Genomic DNA, 13,372 nt, shown 5'->3' on the forward strand with positions numbered 1-13,372 from the left:
TATAGTGGCTTCCTTTTGCAAACATGATTAAGGGAGGCCCTGGTGGTCATTACAAGAGATCTTGGGTTCCCAAGAGAGTGACTGACTCACAAAATGAGTCTGTGCTAGTCACTTGATGTCCTTGTGCTTCTGGAAAAAAGTTAATAGATACATAGTGGAATATGTTAGGTTTCACATTGTCAACCAGCTGTCCTAAGTAATGAACTTTAGAAATGTAAACCTTGCATGAGACCAGTTAGGAGGGGAAAACATATCCCATATTTTAGGGAATGCCTTTTCACATGCAAACTTCCTCCTACATTTTTGTCTTCAAAAGTGGCCCTGCTTAAAGAAAAAGTTTCTGCTTCAGAAACCTTGGACTACTAACTGAGGTTTAAAAAGTGGCTAAGAGAAGCAAGGCCTCCCCAATGCCCCCCCCTGTGGAATTTGCTACCTAGGTAAGCCCACCCAGACTCCTACGAAAGACTGATAAAAACTGCAACGCCTAGTCAGCTAGTTAGCTATACTGGTTAAAATATTCTGATAGACTAAGAAGTGTCCCCCATTAACTGGGCGACAAATGTTAACTTTTTAATAACCATTTTAATGCAGTGATCTGGATGACAGTTTCCATTGCAGAAGAGTTACGTTCTCCTATGCGAGAAAAGAGGGAGTCCCTCTTCTAAAATGATACTGCCAAGTACTAGAGTACCATCTACACTCTTGAAGATGGTTCAGAGATTGCAGCTAGTGCATAACACAGCAGTCAGTGTCTTGGTGGACCTGATGGACCTGAAATTACATAACATTTATTCTCAGACACTTGCATTGGCTGCCTACTTGCTACTGAGCACAATTTAAGATTTTGGTTCTGTCATACAAAGCCCTGGATGGTTTGGAGCCATCACCGCAAGGAGTGCCACTCCCAATGTTGTCCATTCGCACAACTTGAGGTCTCATTTGCACATTCTTGCAGATTTAGGCTGCAATCCTCTACTCATTTACTTGGGGCTTACTTCTGAGTAAACATATATAGGACCGCACTACCAAGCAGTCAACTAAGACATAACATGCTTATTTTCCTCAAGCCTCTGGGTGGAAAACTGGATGCTGATTCATTGTTCTGGAATTTAGCTGTCGCTAAATGGCCTTATTGTTGTTTACTTTTGTTATTTAAATTAATAGTTTAATTTTTAATGTGTCTTCAGGTGTCTTGACGGGGGCTTCCATATCTGAAAGGCAGGATATGAATCAAATAAACAGTACTTTTTTATATTAAAAAAAACCCTTATTGTAGGAAGATCATGATATTATGTAGGGGGAATGGGAGTTCATGTTTTGTGTCCCAGCAATGGCGACTGTTTTAATCTGTGTTCTCTGCAGCCCCAACACACAGATGGGACCAAGAAATGTTTAGCATGAATAGCAGATTGAAGACCCGCAGGCCACCCAACTACCTTTAGCCTTTCAGGAGTGGGAAGAGGAGAGATGAACACAGGGCACAAATCCTCCCCAGCACAAAGCAATGCTCAGCTCCCACTCACTTCACTAGCTTTCTATAATATCCAGTCTTGCTACTCCCACCACCCTGCCCTCATGCCTTTGGTTTGAAGAAAAATGCCTCTTGAAGATATTCTCTAAATTTGGCGCCTGCACCAGGTGTGACCGCCTGCTCCATTCCTAACACACCTCAAATTCCAACGGAAGTCAGGGGAGAGTTTGGGATATGCAAGAGAGGAAGGGCTGGGTCCTGCCATGGCAACTCTGTCTCTTAAAATAGCTCTAATAGGTCTTGCAAATCCATAGCAACCAGCATGAAGCCTAACAGGGACATGTGGTATCTGAGTTCCAACGGCAGCTACCGCCGTGTTCTATGCTGACGAAATGACCTCCTCTTGGGCTGCTGCCCAGGAAGGTTTCAAAAATGTTCCAGTACTCCCTTTAACTTTGGTTGCCGGACCCCACACCAAAACAAGGCTGGGGGCTTTATATCACAAACAGGTAGTTCAGATCTGATTTTGCTGTGTCCACAACTGTCCACGCATTCCCTTTTTTTGGACTTGGATATGTTGTTTACTTTTGTTATTTAAATTAATAGTTTAATTTTTAATGTGTCTTCAGGTGTCTTTTGGGACTTGGATATGTTGTTTAATGGGACGCGGGTGGCGCTGTGGGTAAAAGCCTCAGCGCCTAGGGCTTGCCAATCGAAAGGTCGGCGGTTCGAATCCCCACGGTGGGGTGCGCTCCCGTTGCTCGGTCCCAGCGCCTGTCAACCTAGCAGTTCGAAAGCACCCTCAGGTGCAAGTAGATAAATAGGGACCGCTTACTGGCGGGAAGGTAAACGGCGTTCCGTGTGCTGCGCTGGCTCGCCAGATGCAGCTTGTCACGCTGGCCACGTGACCCGGAAATGTCTCCGGACAGCGCTGGCCCCCGGTCTCTTGCGTGAGATGGGCACACAACCCCAGAGTCTGTCAAGACTGGCCCGTACGGGCAGGGGTACCTTTACCTTTACCTTTATGTTGTTTAATAATCTTGTTGTATATGGTATTGAAATATGGGTTTTGTATATTATTGTATTTTTGTTTCGCTATGTTATGATGAAATAGTTTTTGTAGTGTTTGCTTGAAATGCATCCCTGTCTCTTTGTTGAGAGCTACTTTGGGCATGCACAAAGCTATTTTGATACCTGTGCACGTGAATTTTCCCCCAAGGTAGTATGCAAAAGCGTAATGAAAACATGTGCCCTTTGCAAGACAGGTAGGTATCAATTTCAACCTGATTTTGTTTTGCTTTGTTCTTAGCACAGATGTCCTGCACAAGAGTAATATTCAGCTACAGCAAACTACTCTTTGCAGGATCGGGGGTGGTGGCAATATCCCAAACATTTAGGAATGCTCCACAGGCCACCATAAGAGTTAAAACTTCAACCATGATTCCCCACCACCACCCAAAAAATACAGCAGCAATAAAATACCAAATTATGATAATGAGGCCTTGCACAAGACATCCGTACTAAAAATTAAAAGAGAAAAGTCCAACATTTGCACCACAATTACAGTCTCCAGCATAATCGCCCCCAACTGAGTGTATGGGGATCTTCAGAGAACTGTTCCAAAGTAGGCATGCATTCAACATGCAGTGATAAATGAAAATGGGTATTGGGGGCTACCACAAAGAAAGCGGCTAGGTGGTGCTCAGGTATGGAGCAAACAGAAACAGAGGAGTTGCAACAGAGACCCCCCACTGAAACATCACCACACCATGTGACAAACTTCCCACCACACCCCATCAGTGACTGAAGATGTATAATGGGGTATTTTTATGTGTTGGGTTTTCTGTGGTAAAGGGAAGTTAAGATTAAATGTCTCAGGCAAAGAAACCAAGGTGCATATCGCAAGAGACTGGCTTGGCAGGACAATACCTTCAACACCACAGGTGCAATATTTCAGTCGGACACTGAACATGAGCCTAATAAATATTATTCTTTGTTTATGCTTGTGGCAGTTGTAGGAATATATGACTCTTCAGGTCCCTCTAGTACTGTATTCTTTTTTCAACAGTGGCAGTCAGCTATCTCTGGGAAGCCCACAATCAGAGTAGGAAGGTCATGGTACCCTCCCCATTTTTTGTCCCACTCTGTCTTGAACACAACAGTCATTAGGAGAGGGGAAGGTTTGCCCCACTTCACTCCTGGGGGAAGGAAAAAGACGCCGCAAAGAGGATCTGATGCATCAAGACACAGCTGCAGAATGGGAATCTTTAGAAAATGTCTCAGGCACAGCAGCCCCTCAGGCAGAAGCCACAAGTTTAAGAGCCTCAAACACAAACACCACTTGGACAGGTTACCTATTGCAGATTACGAGAAACGATAACACTACAAACATTTGGTTGAATCTCAGGTCAAAGCGATTGCGAGGGATTAGTCCATTTTAACAGATTACCCCCCTGACACTTCCTGCTCTCTTCATCCTAAACAAAATGATCCTTTCTTTGCCTGGCTTGGCTTGCTCTGTGTTTCAAAAATAAGGTGAATGTCCTCTCTCTTCCTACAAGCAAATATGAAGCCTCATGGAAAGTGAAGAACCAGATTCCTTCAAAAACCTACACTTAACATCCTTGCCAGTCCCGATCAGGCAAAAAAACAAAAACTAGCCCATGTCCTGTTTGCTTTCAGTCATTGCGGTCAGATCCATCAAATTAAAAAACTGGGACATGCAAGTCCTCTCCCACTCTACAGCATGTTTTCAGATACAACAAATTCTAGTTAAAGAAAACAACCCCTTTCTCATCCCCTTCAAATACACACACATACATACAATCCAACACACCCAAGTCATAAATTTGTTAGTCTTTAAGGCACTGCAAGACTCTGCAGTTCCCTTGCAATGAACACAACTATTTTCTCACTATGGGGAGAAGAAGAGCCGGGTAGACAAATCACAGGAAAAAGAAAGGGTTTGGAGCTCTTCCCCTCCATTGGTCCTCTGCTCCAAATCAGAGAACCGCTCATCACTTGGCAGTTTTGGCCCTGGCCTGCTTCAAACTTGACTAAATTACACTTCAGTTTAAAACCTTCCCTTCCCTTTCTTCTTCTCAGGTAACATAGCTAAAATTTGTTCTGTTCCTCAGCCAAAGCTGTACCCCTCACTTTAGGACTTTATCTTTAGCACTTTCATACTTAGCTTTAGACTAGGTTTAAACACAGCAGCTACAGCAGAGCTGAGAAAATAGACAAAATAGTCAAGACACGTATGTTATCCAGACTTTCTACTCCACAGAGAGATGGGACTAAACGATCCTATAAATGACAACTCGGAGGCTATTGTGCTCAAAAAAGCTTTCTTCCAGGCAGGTGGGTTGCAGTATTGGTCCACAGAAGAACAACATTCAACCCTCCAACTGCCAACTAATTCAGCTTCATTCTGCTAACCTAATACATTTTCTAAAATTATTTTCCAGCTTTGTTGGACCACCATACGTCTTTCCTTATTTCTGTGCTCAGCCTTACATGCATGAATTCCACTAGAAAGAGATTCAGATTCTTGTTCACTTTCATGTTGCCAAAGGAAAAAACCAACAACCTTCGTCTGCTTCTCTTCTTGGTGAAGCCCAAGATCTTTTGCACAAAGCACAGTTCTAACCTGTTTAGCTGGCAAGAGTGTCCTCCATTTACCAATTTAAGGCTAGGCTTAAAACAAAATGCCTTCACCCAGAGACCCCTCACCAGCCTCATCTCTGGTTTTATTTATTCACTATATCCAGCCTGAAAGAGAGTTTTGTGTCATTCAAAAAGACGATGCACTGCTTTGTGAAACAGAGTTTGGTCCTGACAAAGGCAGCATTTAAAAACCACTGTACGCTTTGCGCTGTACGCCTGCCAGATTAAGACTGATTGGATAAATTATGAAGAAAGAAGCTCACCTGCTCCTGGGAATTCATGACACGCAGCTTCATCTGCTTCAGGTAGGTGGAGGTGAGGGGCATGTTGTAGTCAATGATGCCAGAGACCAGAGAGGAAGGAGGTTCATTTTCTGTAAATAAACAGAAAGGAGGAGGGGTGTCATTTGGAAGTTAGAAGGCCAAACAACATCTGTCCACCTTTCCCCCAAACTAAGGCCCAAACAAGACCCAGTGAGTGCACCAATGCACGCATTTCCTGCTCCTATATAAAAAGAAGGGGAGTGGGGTGATTAGGTCTATTTGTTGCAATGAAAGGTGCACAAGGGGAGCTGAATGCTTCCAAGCCTAATGAGTAACTGTAGAGAGTATATGCTCAGGAATCAAGAGTGGACTTTAGGAGCAGAAGTGGGCTCAGCTGTGCAATACCAGCGTCTCTGACTGGTAGGGAGTATGAAGCTTCTGGATTGGCCAGGCTTATTATAGACAACAGGAGTCTGATCCTCCTCCCTTGTACTTTATGCCTGATGCTCTTCAGGCCATGCTTGCTGGGTCTGATGGGAGTTGTAGTTCAGCAACACCTGGAGGGCCAAAGGTTACCTATTCCCAACAGAGAGGGTTAAGTTTTGCGTCTACCTGCAATTCCATGGGGTTTTTCCCCAATAGATTCATGTAACCAGAGTTGGCCCATGTCCTTTGTGAAAGTTGATCAAGTATAATCTAATCCATCTCTCCTTCATAGGTGACGAGGCTGCCTCCATCACCACCCTCTCCCTGCACAGAGAGAATGAAGCTTTGGAACAAAAGGGCCATTTGTTTTCCCTGCCCCTCCTGGCAAAGCAGCAAAAGGCTTGCATATGAAGGATTAAAGAAAAAAGAAAAAAGTTTGGCTTGTGTAGATTATTTTTAAGGGCACCTATTGTGAAGGAACAACAAAAGAGTCTTCTGGCACCTAGGCGCTTCGTTGTTTTTGCTGCAACAGGCTAACATGGTTACCCTTATGGATATTGTGGAACAGGCGCTATTGACAAGGACCTTCATTCATACTGTGCAGGATACAATCCATGTAGCCCCCATCTGGCCGTAACCTCTGCAGCCAAATTCTCAGTGCAAAGCGGGGAGGAAGCAGAGCAAGGATGCAATGCTTGCTCAGAGCCAAGGAGCACACTGGAAAAAATATATCACAAAGCAGAAGGCCATTGTATTTAGCAGATTAACAAGGGGCACGTTTCAAAATCAACTGCAAATTGTTTTCATGAACCTGGCAAATGCCAGACTGCTGTTGGCAGGTGAGCATTCAGCATTCTTCTTCAGAATTTGCAGCCTTCAAAATCTTAACATCTGAGTCAGCCCTTCAAATAAGAGTCAACTTGGGAATGAAAAAGATGCAGAGGAAAAACTAAGAGAGCTTGTTGTCAAGGCCACTTTTGCTTTCACAATGGCTCTTAAGGAAAATTGGCTACTGACCAAGGCCTCAGAAAATCCTGATATCTAAGACTTCAATATTATTAGCCATGAACACTTTCTATAGCACTTTCAGTTTCCAAAAGCCTTTACAAGCTTTATTTGCTTTTGTTTTGCAGCACCCCTGTGCCATGTAGTTTTTATGGCTCTCCTGGTGGCTTTAGAGATCAATGTCCACAGGATCCTTCTGGATCAGCTCTGTAGGCTAGGAGTCAGAGGCATGGTATTATGAGGATTCCTTCCACTCCACTCAGGTCCCTAAGCAGTAGGCAACTTTTGCTAAGCCCCTTGGGTTTTAAGGCACAGAGTGCCACAGGATTCCCTCCTGAAGATGCTGCTGGAAGCATTTCACCTAGGGATCTGAGGCATGGTATCATCAGTATGCTGGCTATTTAATTGCCACTGGACCCAATTAAATAAATTGACTCTGGCATTCATAAACACCCTAGGTCCCAAATACTTGGAATAGTATCTCCTCCATATCTGACAGTCTGAGCCTTATGATCTGCGCAGAAGGCCCTTTCCATTGTTCCAGCAATTACTATGTTTCATTACATGGTGATCCGCGGAGGACCCCAATATGGAACTCTCTCCCTGTGGCAAAATGGCTGTCCCCTTTATCGATTACATTTGCCAACAGCTGAAGGCACACAACTTTAGGCAGGCACTTTGGGGAGCATATGCATAGTTAAGGAGCAGCGGCTGATTGGTTTTATCCTTTTACTTATTGGTTTACATGTACTTATGACACATTTTAAGGGACGTGGGTGGCGCTATGGGTTAAACCACAGAGCCTAGGACTTGCCGATTAGAAGGTCGGAGGTTCAAATCCCCGCAACAGGGTGAGCTCCCGTTGATTGGTCCCTGCTCCTGCCAACCTAGCAGTTCGAAAGCACGTCAAAGTGCAAGTAGATAAATAGGTACTGCTCCAGTGGGAAGGTAAACGGTGTTTCCATGCGCTGCTCTGGTTCGCCAGAAGCGGCTTAGTCATGCTGGCCACATGATCCGGAAGCTGGACGCCGCTCCCTCAGCCAATAAAGCGAGATGAGCGCCACAACCCCAGAGTCGGACATGACTGGACCTAATGGTCAAGGGTCCCTTTACCTTTACCTATGACACATTTTATGTGGTGCCGAAAACCATCCTATGGAACCAAGGATGAGTTTAAAATATAACAAACAAACAAAAATAACTACTCCCATTTCACAGGTAGGAAACTGAGGTTGAAAAGTTGTAACATGCCCAAGATGACTGTGTGAACCCATGCTAACGTTGAACCTGAGCTTTCTAACTCTTGAAAATGGAAATGAAAATAAATAATGCAGTCAGGTGTGTTTTCAACTGACCTCCTGATTATTATGTTTTATGGGAGGGAGAATCAAATGTTCAAACTTGCCTCTAGATTATAATTTTAATTGTGCCTGGCTAGGGAGCAGGGATCACCAATATTTCCGATAGCAGCCTCCACAAAAGTAGTTCTGATCGACCCTCATGCTACACATTTTTTATGGGTAGGCCTTTGTATGTGCTAAAAAAGTTTTTAAGTTCTGTGCCTAGGACGCCCAAACAGGATATTGCAACTGGTGTACAAATGATGCAAACTGAGTTTCTGCACGCTTTTATTCTGCAGCTTTTACTATTTTCATATTTTCCATTCAGGTTTAGCTAGCCTCGGGGAGAGGCCACCGGGAGTTCTGCAAGGTGCCCCTCCCCCCCACCTCTCCCCCCCCCCATGGCCCTGGCTTCTGAGGTTTCAGCCCACACAATTCCAAGCACCTGTTCACAGGCACCACGGCTCAGATCCTGCTCCTTTCCCCCTACCCTGAGAGCCGAAGTTCTCTGCTAGCTGAATTCTGTGCCTAATACCATACAGGACTGCAAGATCATTGCTAAGCTAAGAGGAGAATGAGGCTCACAGTGCAATCTAAACCCAAGACCCACCGGGGATGAACGAGATTGGATCTGGTGGATCTTGGGCTTTTCAATCTGAGCCAAAGCTCAGTCCCACACCCTGGTTCAAGCAGGGGCACAGCCAAAGAAACTTACACCTGCGTAAGTTCCTGAGTTTGGGGTATTGTGGGGGGAAGGCAAGGAGAGTCACCTGCTCCAGTCATGTGACCAAGTGCCTGATCCTCAAAACTCAAGCCCCACCTCTTCCAGATTAGATGACAGTAGCCCCTCCCAGTGGCTCCTCAACAGAATGTAGAATAGGGGTCACTTACACTGGTGTAAGCTATACCAGCTTCCCATCTTAAGGATTGCTCTGTAAAAAATATTCAGCCAGCTTCATGAAGCCAAAGGAATGCAGAAAAGGTCTTAGGAGATGTATTCCACACTAAAGGATTGGAAAAGTGAAACCAACAAATGGGATACCCCAATGCATAGGGCAGGGATTCCCAGGCTGTGGCCCATGCACTTCCAGTGGTCTGCAAGCTTCATTTAGGTGGTCCGTGGCATTAAATACTCATACTGATTTTTTAATTGTATTTTTATTGCTTCTTTTCTTTCTTATATTGCATTTTATTGTAGAACAATTTGAATTCTATGGAACGCAAATCGTAATACAATAAAACACAATGTAAGAAAGAAAAGAAGCAATAAGAATACAATAAAAAATAACACATAATCTAGAACAGTGCATTACTACTGCTTCAAGAGGCAAACAAATCATGAAGTGATCCACCAAGACCATCAGCGATTTTCAAGTGGTCCATCGACTAAGAAGTTTGGAAATCACTGGTATGCAGCCTGTAGCTGCTTTGGATCAAGTCAGACTATTGATGAACCAGTGGTTCATCTAACCCAGTACTGTCAATAATAATAATGATAATTTTTTTTCTTTATACGGCACCCAGCTGGCTGGGTTGCACCAGCCACTCTGGGTGGCTTCCAGCAATACCGACTGGCAGCAGCTCTACAGGGTTTCAAGGAGGGAACCTTACCAGTCCTACCTTTGGGCTCCACCCCATTGGAATTGAAATGCATCCTTTTCTGGCACTCAGTGCAGCTCATCAGGAACCTGGTCACAGCTTCTCTTGGAAGGAAGGCGTAAGTTTCAGCAATCTGGAGGAGAAACAAGAAGATGACATCGGTCCATATCCTGGATAAGTCAGCCCCACAGGAGCATATTTTGCTTTGCTGTTTTAGTGCAGGTTCAATGTACAGAAAATGTCAATTTATTTGTTATTTACTGTATTTTTCGCTCTATAGGACGCACTTTTCCCCCTCCAAAAATTAAGGGGAAATGTGTGTGCGTCCTATGGAGCGAATACAGGCTCCTTGGCTTCAGCGATAGCAATGCGAAGCCTCCAAAGCGCAGAAGGAGCGCTCCCTCCGCGCTCCGGAGGCTACGTGTTGCTTTTGCTGAAGCCTGGAGTCTTCGGAGCGCAGCGGGACCTCGTGCTGCGCTCCAAAGGCTTCGGGTTCCTTTTGCTGAAGCCAGGAGAGCAAGACTCTCCCGGCTTCAGCAGAGAGGGAGAGCTGTGCGGCGCCCCTTCAGCGCAGCGGGAGGAGAAATGGAAGGGGCTCCGTTTCTCCTGCCGCTTCGCTGAAGGGGCGGTGAGCAGAGAGGGGGAGATTTTTTTTCTTGTTCTCCCCCTCTAAAACAAGGTGCGTCCTCTAGAGCGAAAAATACGGTATTTAAGAAATGTATATTCTGCTTTTCACTATATGTCTCAGAGCGACTTACAGGGAGAAGTAAAACATGTAGAAACTAGCCAACTGTACAAAGGTAAAAATTACACCCCTTTGCATTTGGTCCCACCCCCTCTGGGAGGTGGCCTCCAGAAGGTTACCTGGAAGGGAAAGTGGCCCTTGATCTGAAAAGGGTTCCCCATCCCTGGTTAGACAGTTCCCCTTAAAGTTTACCAAATTCTGCTTCCCTGCTTTCTGTTAGTTCTACTCCTGCCCCCCGAGAGCAACAGAGAACAAGTCTGCTCCTTCTTCTGCATGACAGCCCTTCAAATATTTGAAGACAGCTATCACGTCACCCCCTCAATCCTCTCTTCTCCAGGCTAAAGAGAAGAAGCACTCACTGATCTATTTCCTAAGGCTGTTCCCAGGGAGCTCTGTCACTGGGGAGGAAAATGAACATTCCCAGCTTTACCTAACAAAGACATTTTAGGTAGGTGCAGCAGATAGGCTTGATGATGCCGAGTGTCCTTCCAGAACTAATATTATTTCATTCCTGGTCCCTCCCAGGCCCATGAGATGAGGTGAGACAGTCGCCTTAGGCAGTAGATCTGGACTTGGAGAGGACACCACTTATCCCTGCCATGTCCCTGCCTCCATGAGCAAGCCATGGCACTGTCAACAGGCACACACTCACCGCTGTCTCCTTTGCCATGGGCAGCCCCACTGCTGCTACGGGTGTCCCCCACTGCAACTGTGGGTTTCTCTGGTCCCTCCAGCAAAACCCAGCCATATTCCAGAGCCTGGCCTTCACTGATGGAGAAAACAGAAAGCTCCTTCGCTTCAGTGCCCAGCTGTACAGCACCATGCACACTGCTGGTGTGATATAAATGCAAGATGCTGGCTTCAGCCTTTAAAGCGCCGAATGGCCTTAGATCAAGGTATCTGCAGAACCGCCTCCCCCAGTATGATCCTGCCTGAGAATCCCATTCCAGTCCCAAGGCCCTCTTCCATGGCTACTTCCCCTCTGGGGTGTGGTGAGAGGACCTTCTCAGCTGCAGCCCCCAGACTTTGGAACAGCCTCTGGCAGGACGGGGCGGTGTCACTGCCCACAAATTTCCAGCATGCTTTTAGACAAACTCTGTTTACATTTTCATTGTTACTGTCTGAATAATATACTGTTCTATTTGTAATTCTGTCATTAGCTGCCTTGAGTCGAGTTTCTGTAGAAATGCAAAATATAATCTGTGCTTATATTTTGGAAAGTTGTTCACTGCACATTTGACCACCTCTTAAGCTATCATGATCAAATTTCGCATGATGATTCCTGAGATGAAGGACCAGGTTTTCATCTATGTCTGGTTACAGTTGGTTATCATTTTGAATCAAGATGCAAAACGGCGCTTACTTTAACCAACTGGTTTCAAACCTGTCCTTTTTTTGGGAGGTTCTTAGAATTCTCAAGCAACACCAGGTACAACACTGCCTGTAAATGGCAAGTGTGGAAATCATAGCAGCTGTGACAGCAAGAGGTTGTACCCAGACCCAATGGCTCTCTCTTCTTTAGCCACTTTTGCAAACAATACTTTTGTAAGATCCCCTTCAGGGTGCAGGTCTCCAGTTGCCACTTCCCAAATACCCAGCACTTCTTCAGGCCCAATATCTGCAACTGCTTAGAAAGTCTCAGAACAGGGGAACCAGTTCAAATTTATTTATTTCTCTCATCATTTCAACCTACTCACCCTTCCAAGAACAATCCATTATTCTCCCTACCAAGGTTATGGCTAACAATGACAGCACGGTTTCTGCAGGGAACTGATAACACTTTAACAAATATTAACAACAGGCAGGGTTGTTTGCACTCTACCCCAAAAAAACACAAAGCCACCACAAACAAACCTCAATAAGGAAATCCTAATTTTGTGAGAAAGAAGCAAAGAAGTCCATGCTCAAAATAAAATTGACATATTTTCAACTGCCCCTCTGCCAACGTGATATTTAGAATATGAAATTCTGAAAAATCTAGCTGGCTTCCATTATTTCTGTGATGGCATCTGAAGAATGTTAACGCTTTATTTTGTATTTTTGTAAACCATTTAGAGGGCTTTTAAAAAAATCAAGATGTAAATAAACTTAGATAGATGATAGATAGATGAATGATAGATAGATAGATAGATAGATAGATAGATAGATGACAGATGATAGATAGATAAGACTGACATTTCCAGGGCCCAAATCTATGCTAGGTTTTGTGCAGTTAAATGTCTGAAGAACTATAGAAGAACAAGCATCACATCAGCAACAGTTCGAACATGCTGATTTTAAAAATGGCAGCACCATAGTCATTCAAAGGACCTACACCCAAGCACTTTGTGATACTCTTACCATAGCTTTTCATGAAAGACTGGAGAGCAGTTTTTGATCATGAGCATACTCAAAGTCTTGACTGCAAAAAAAAGTAGCTTCGCGGAAGCTGCTCGATTGGCCAGAGGCTGTTCTGTGTCATTCCTGTTCTTTCTGCATTTGGTCCATTGTAATATTTCCAAAACTGATTAACTATGGTTGTGGCAAGAGTGCCAGGCTTAGTCTAACCTCCAGTGCCAGCACAAAGCCCGGAAAACAGACATCTTCTGCTTCTGTTGCTATTGTTATAGAATATATTTATCATCAGTAAGTAATTCACAACTCTTCCAATACTCACAGGAATCATATAAGATTCCTGATGCTTCCATCTACCCTTTTTTTACAGGTAGAGAAGAGTGACCAAAGGGGCAGCAACTTGCACCCAGGGCCATTAAGCAAAGTCATGACTGAACTGAACCGGGGGCATGGAGGAAGCTGCTTTATACTGCCTCTGTGGAGCCCAGTATTGTCTCCTCTGACTCACTGGGAGCAGTTCTCC

At 44.7% G+C, this 13,372-nt stretch overlaps 1 protein-coding gene across 4 annotated transcripts in view; it reads right to left on the reverse strand.

The window, feature by feature from the left end:
- Nucleotides 1-13,372, reverse strand: part of NOL4L (nucleolar protein 4 like) — a 136,223-nt gene that overhangs the window by 66,772 nt on the left and 56,079 nt on the right. For 2 of the 4 annotated variants that reach the window (XM_028735618.2, XM_028735616.2), the window contains 2 exons: nt 9,792-9,903; nt 5,401-5,510 (listed from right to left, as the gene is read on the reverse strand). In XM_028735618.2, coding sequence (XP_028591451.2) covers nt 5,401-5,510; nt 9,792-9,903 — 222 coding nt within the window. Of the gene's footprint in view, nt 1-5,400; nt 5,511-9,782; nt 9,904-13,372 lie in introns of all 4 variants that reach the window. The other 2 variants (XM_028735617.2, XM_028735615.2) reach the window with 1 other exon arrangement.

This window comes from Podarcis muralis, chromosome 5, assembly GCF_964188315.1.
Source record: "Podarcis muralis chromosome 5, rPodMur119.hap1.1, whole genome shotgun sequence".
Taxonomy (NCBI): Eukaryota; Metazoa; Chordata; class Lepidosauria; order Squamata; family Lacertidae; genus Podarcis; species Podarcis muralis.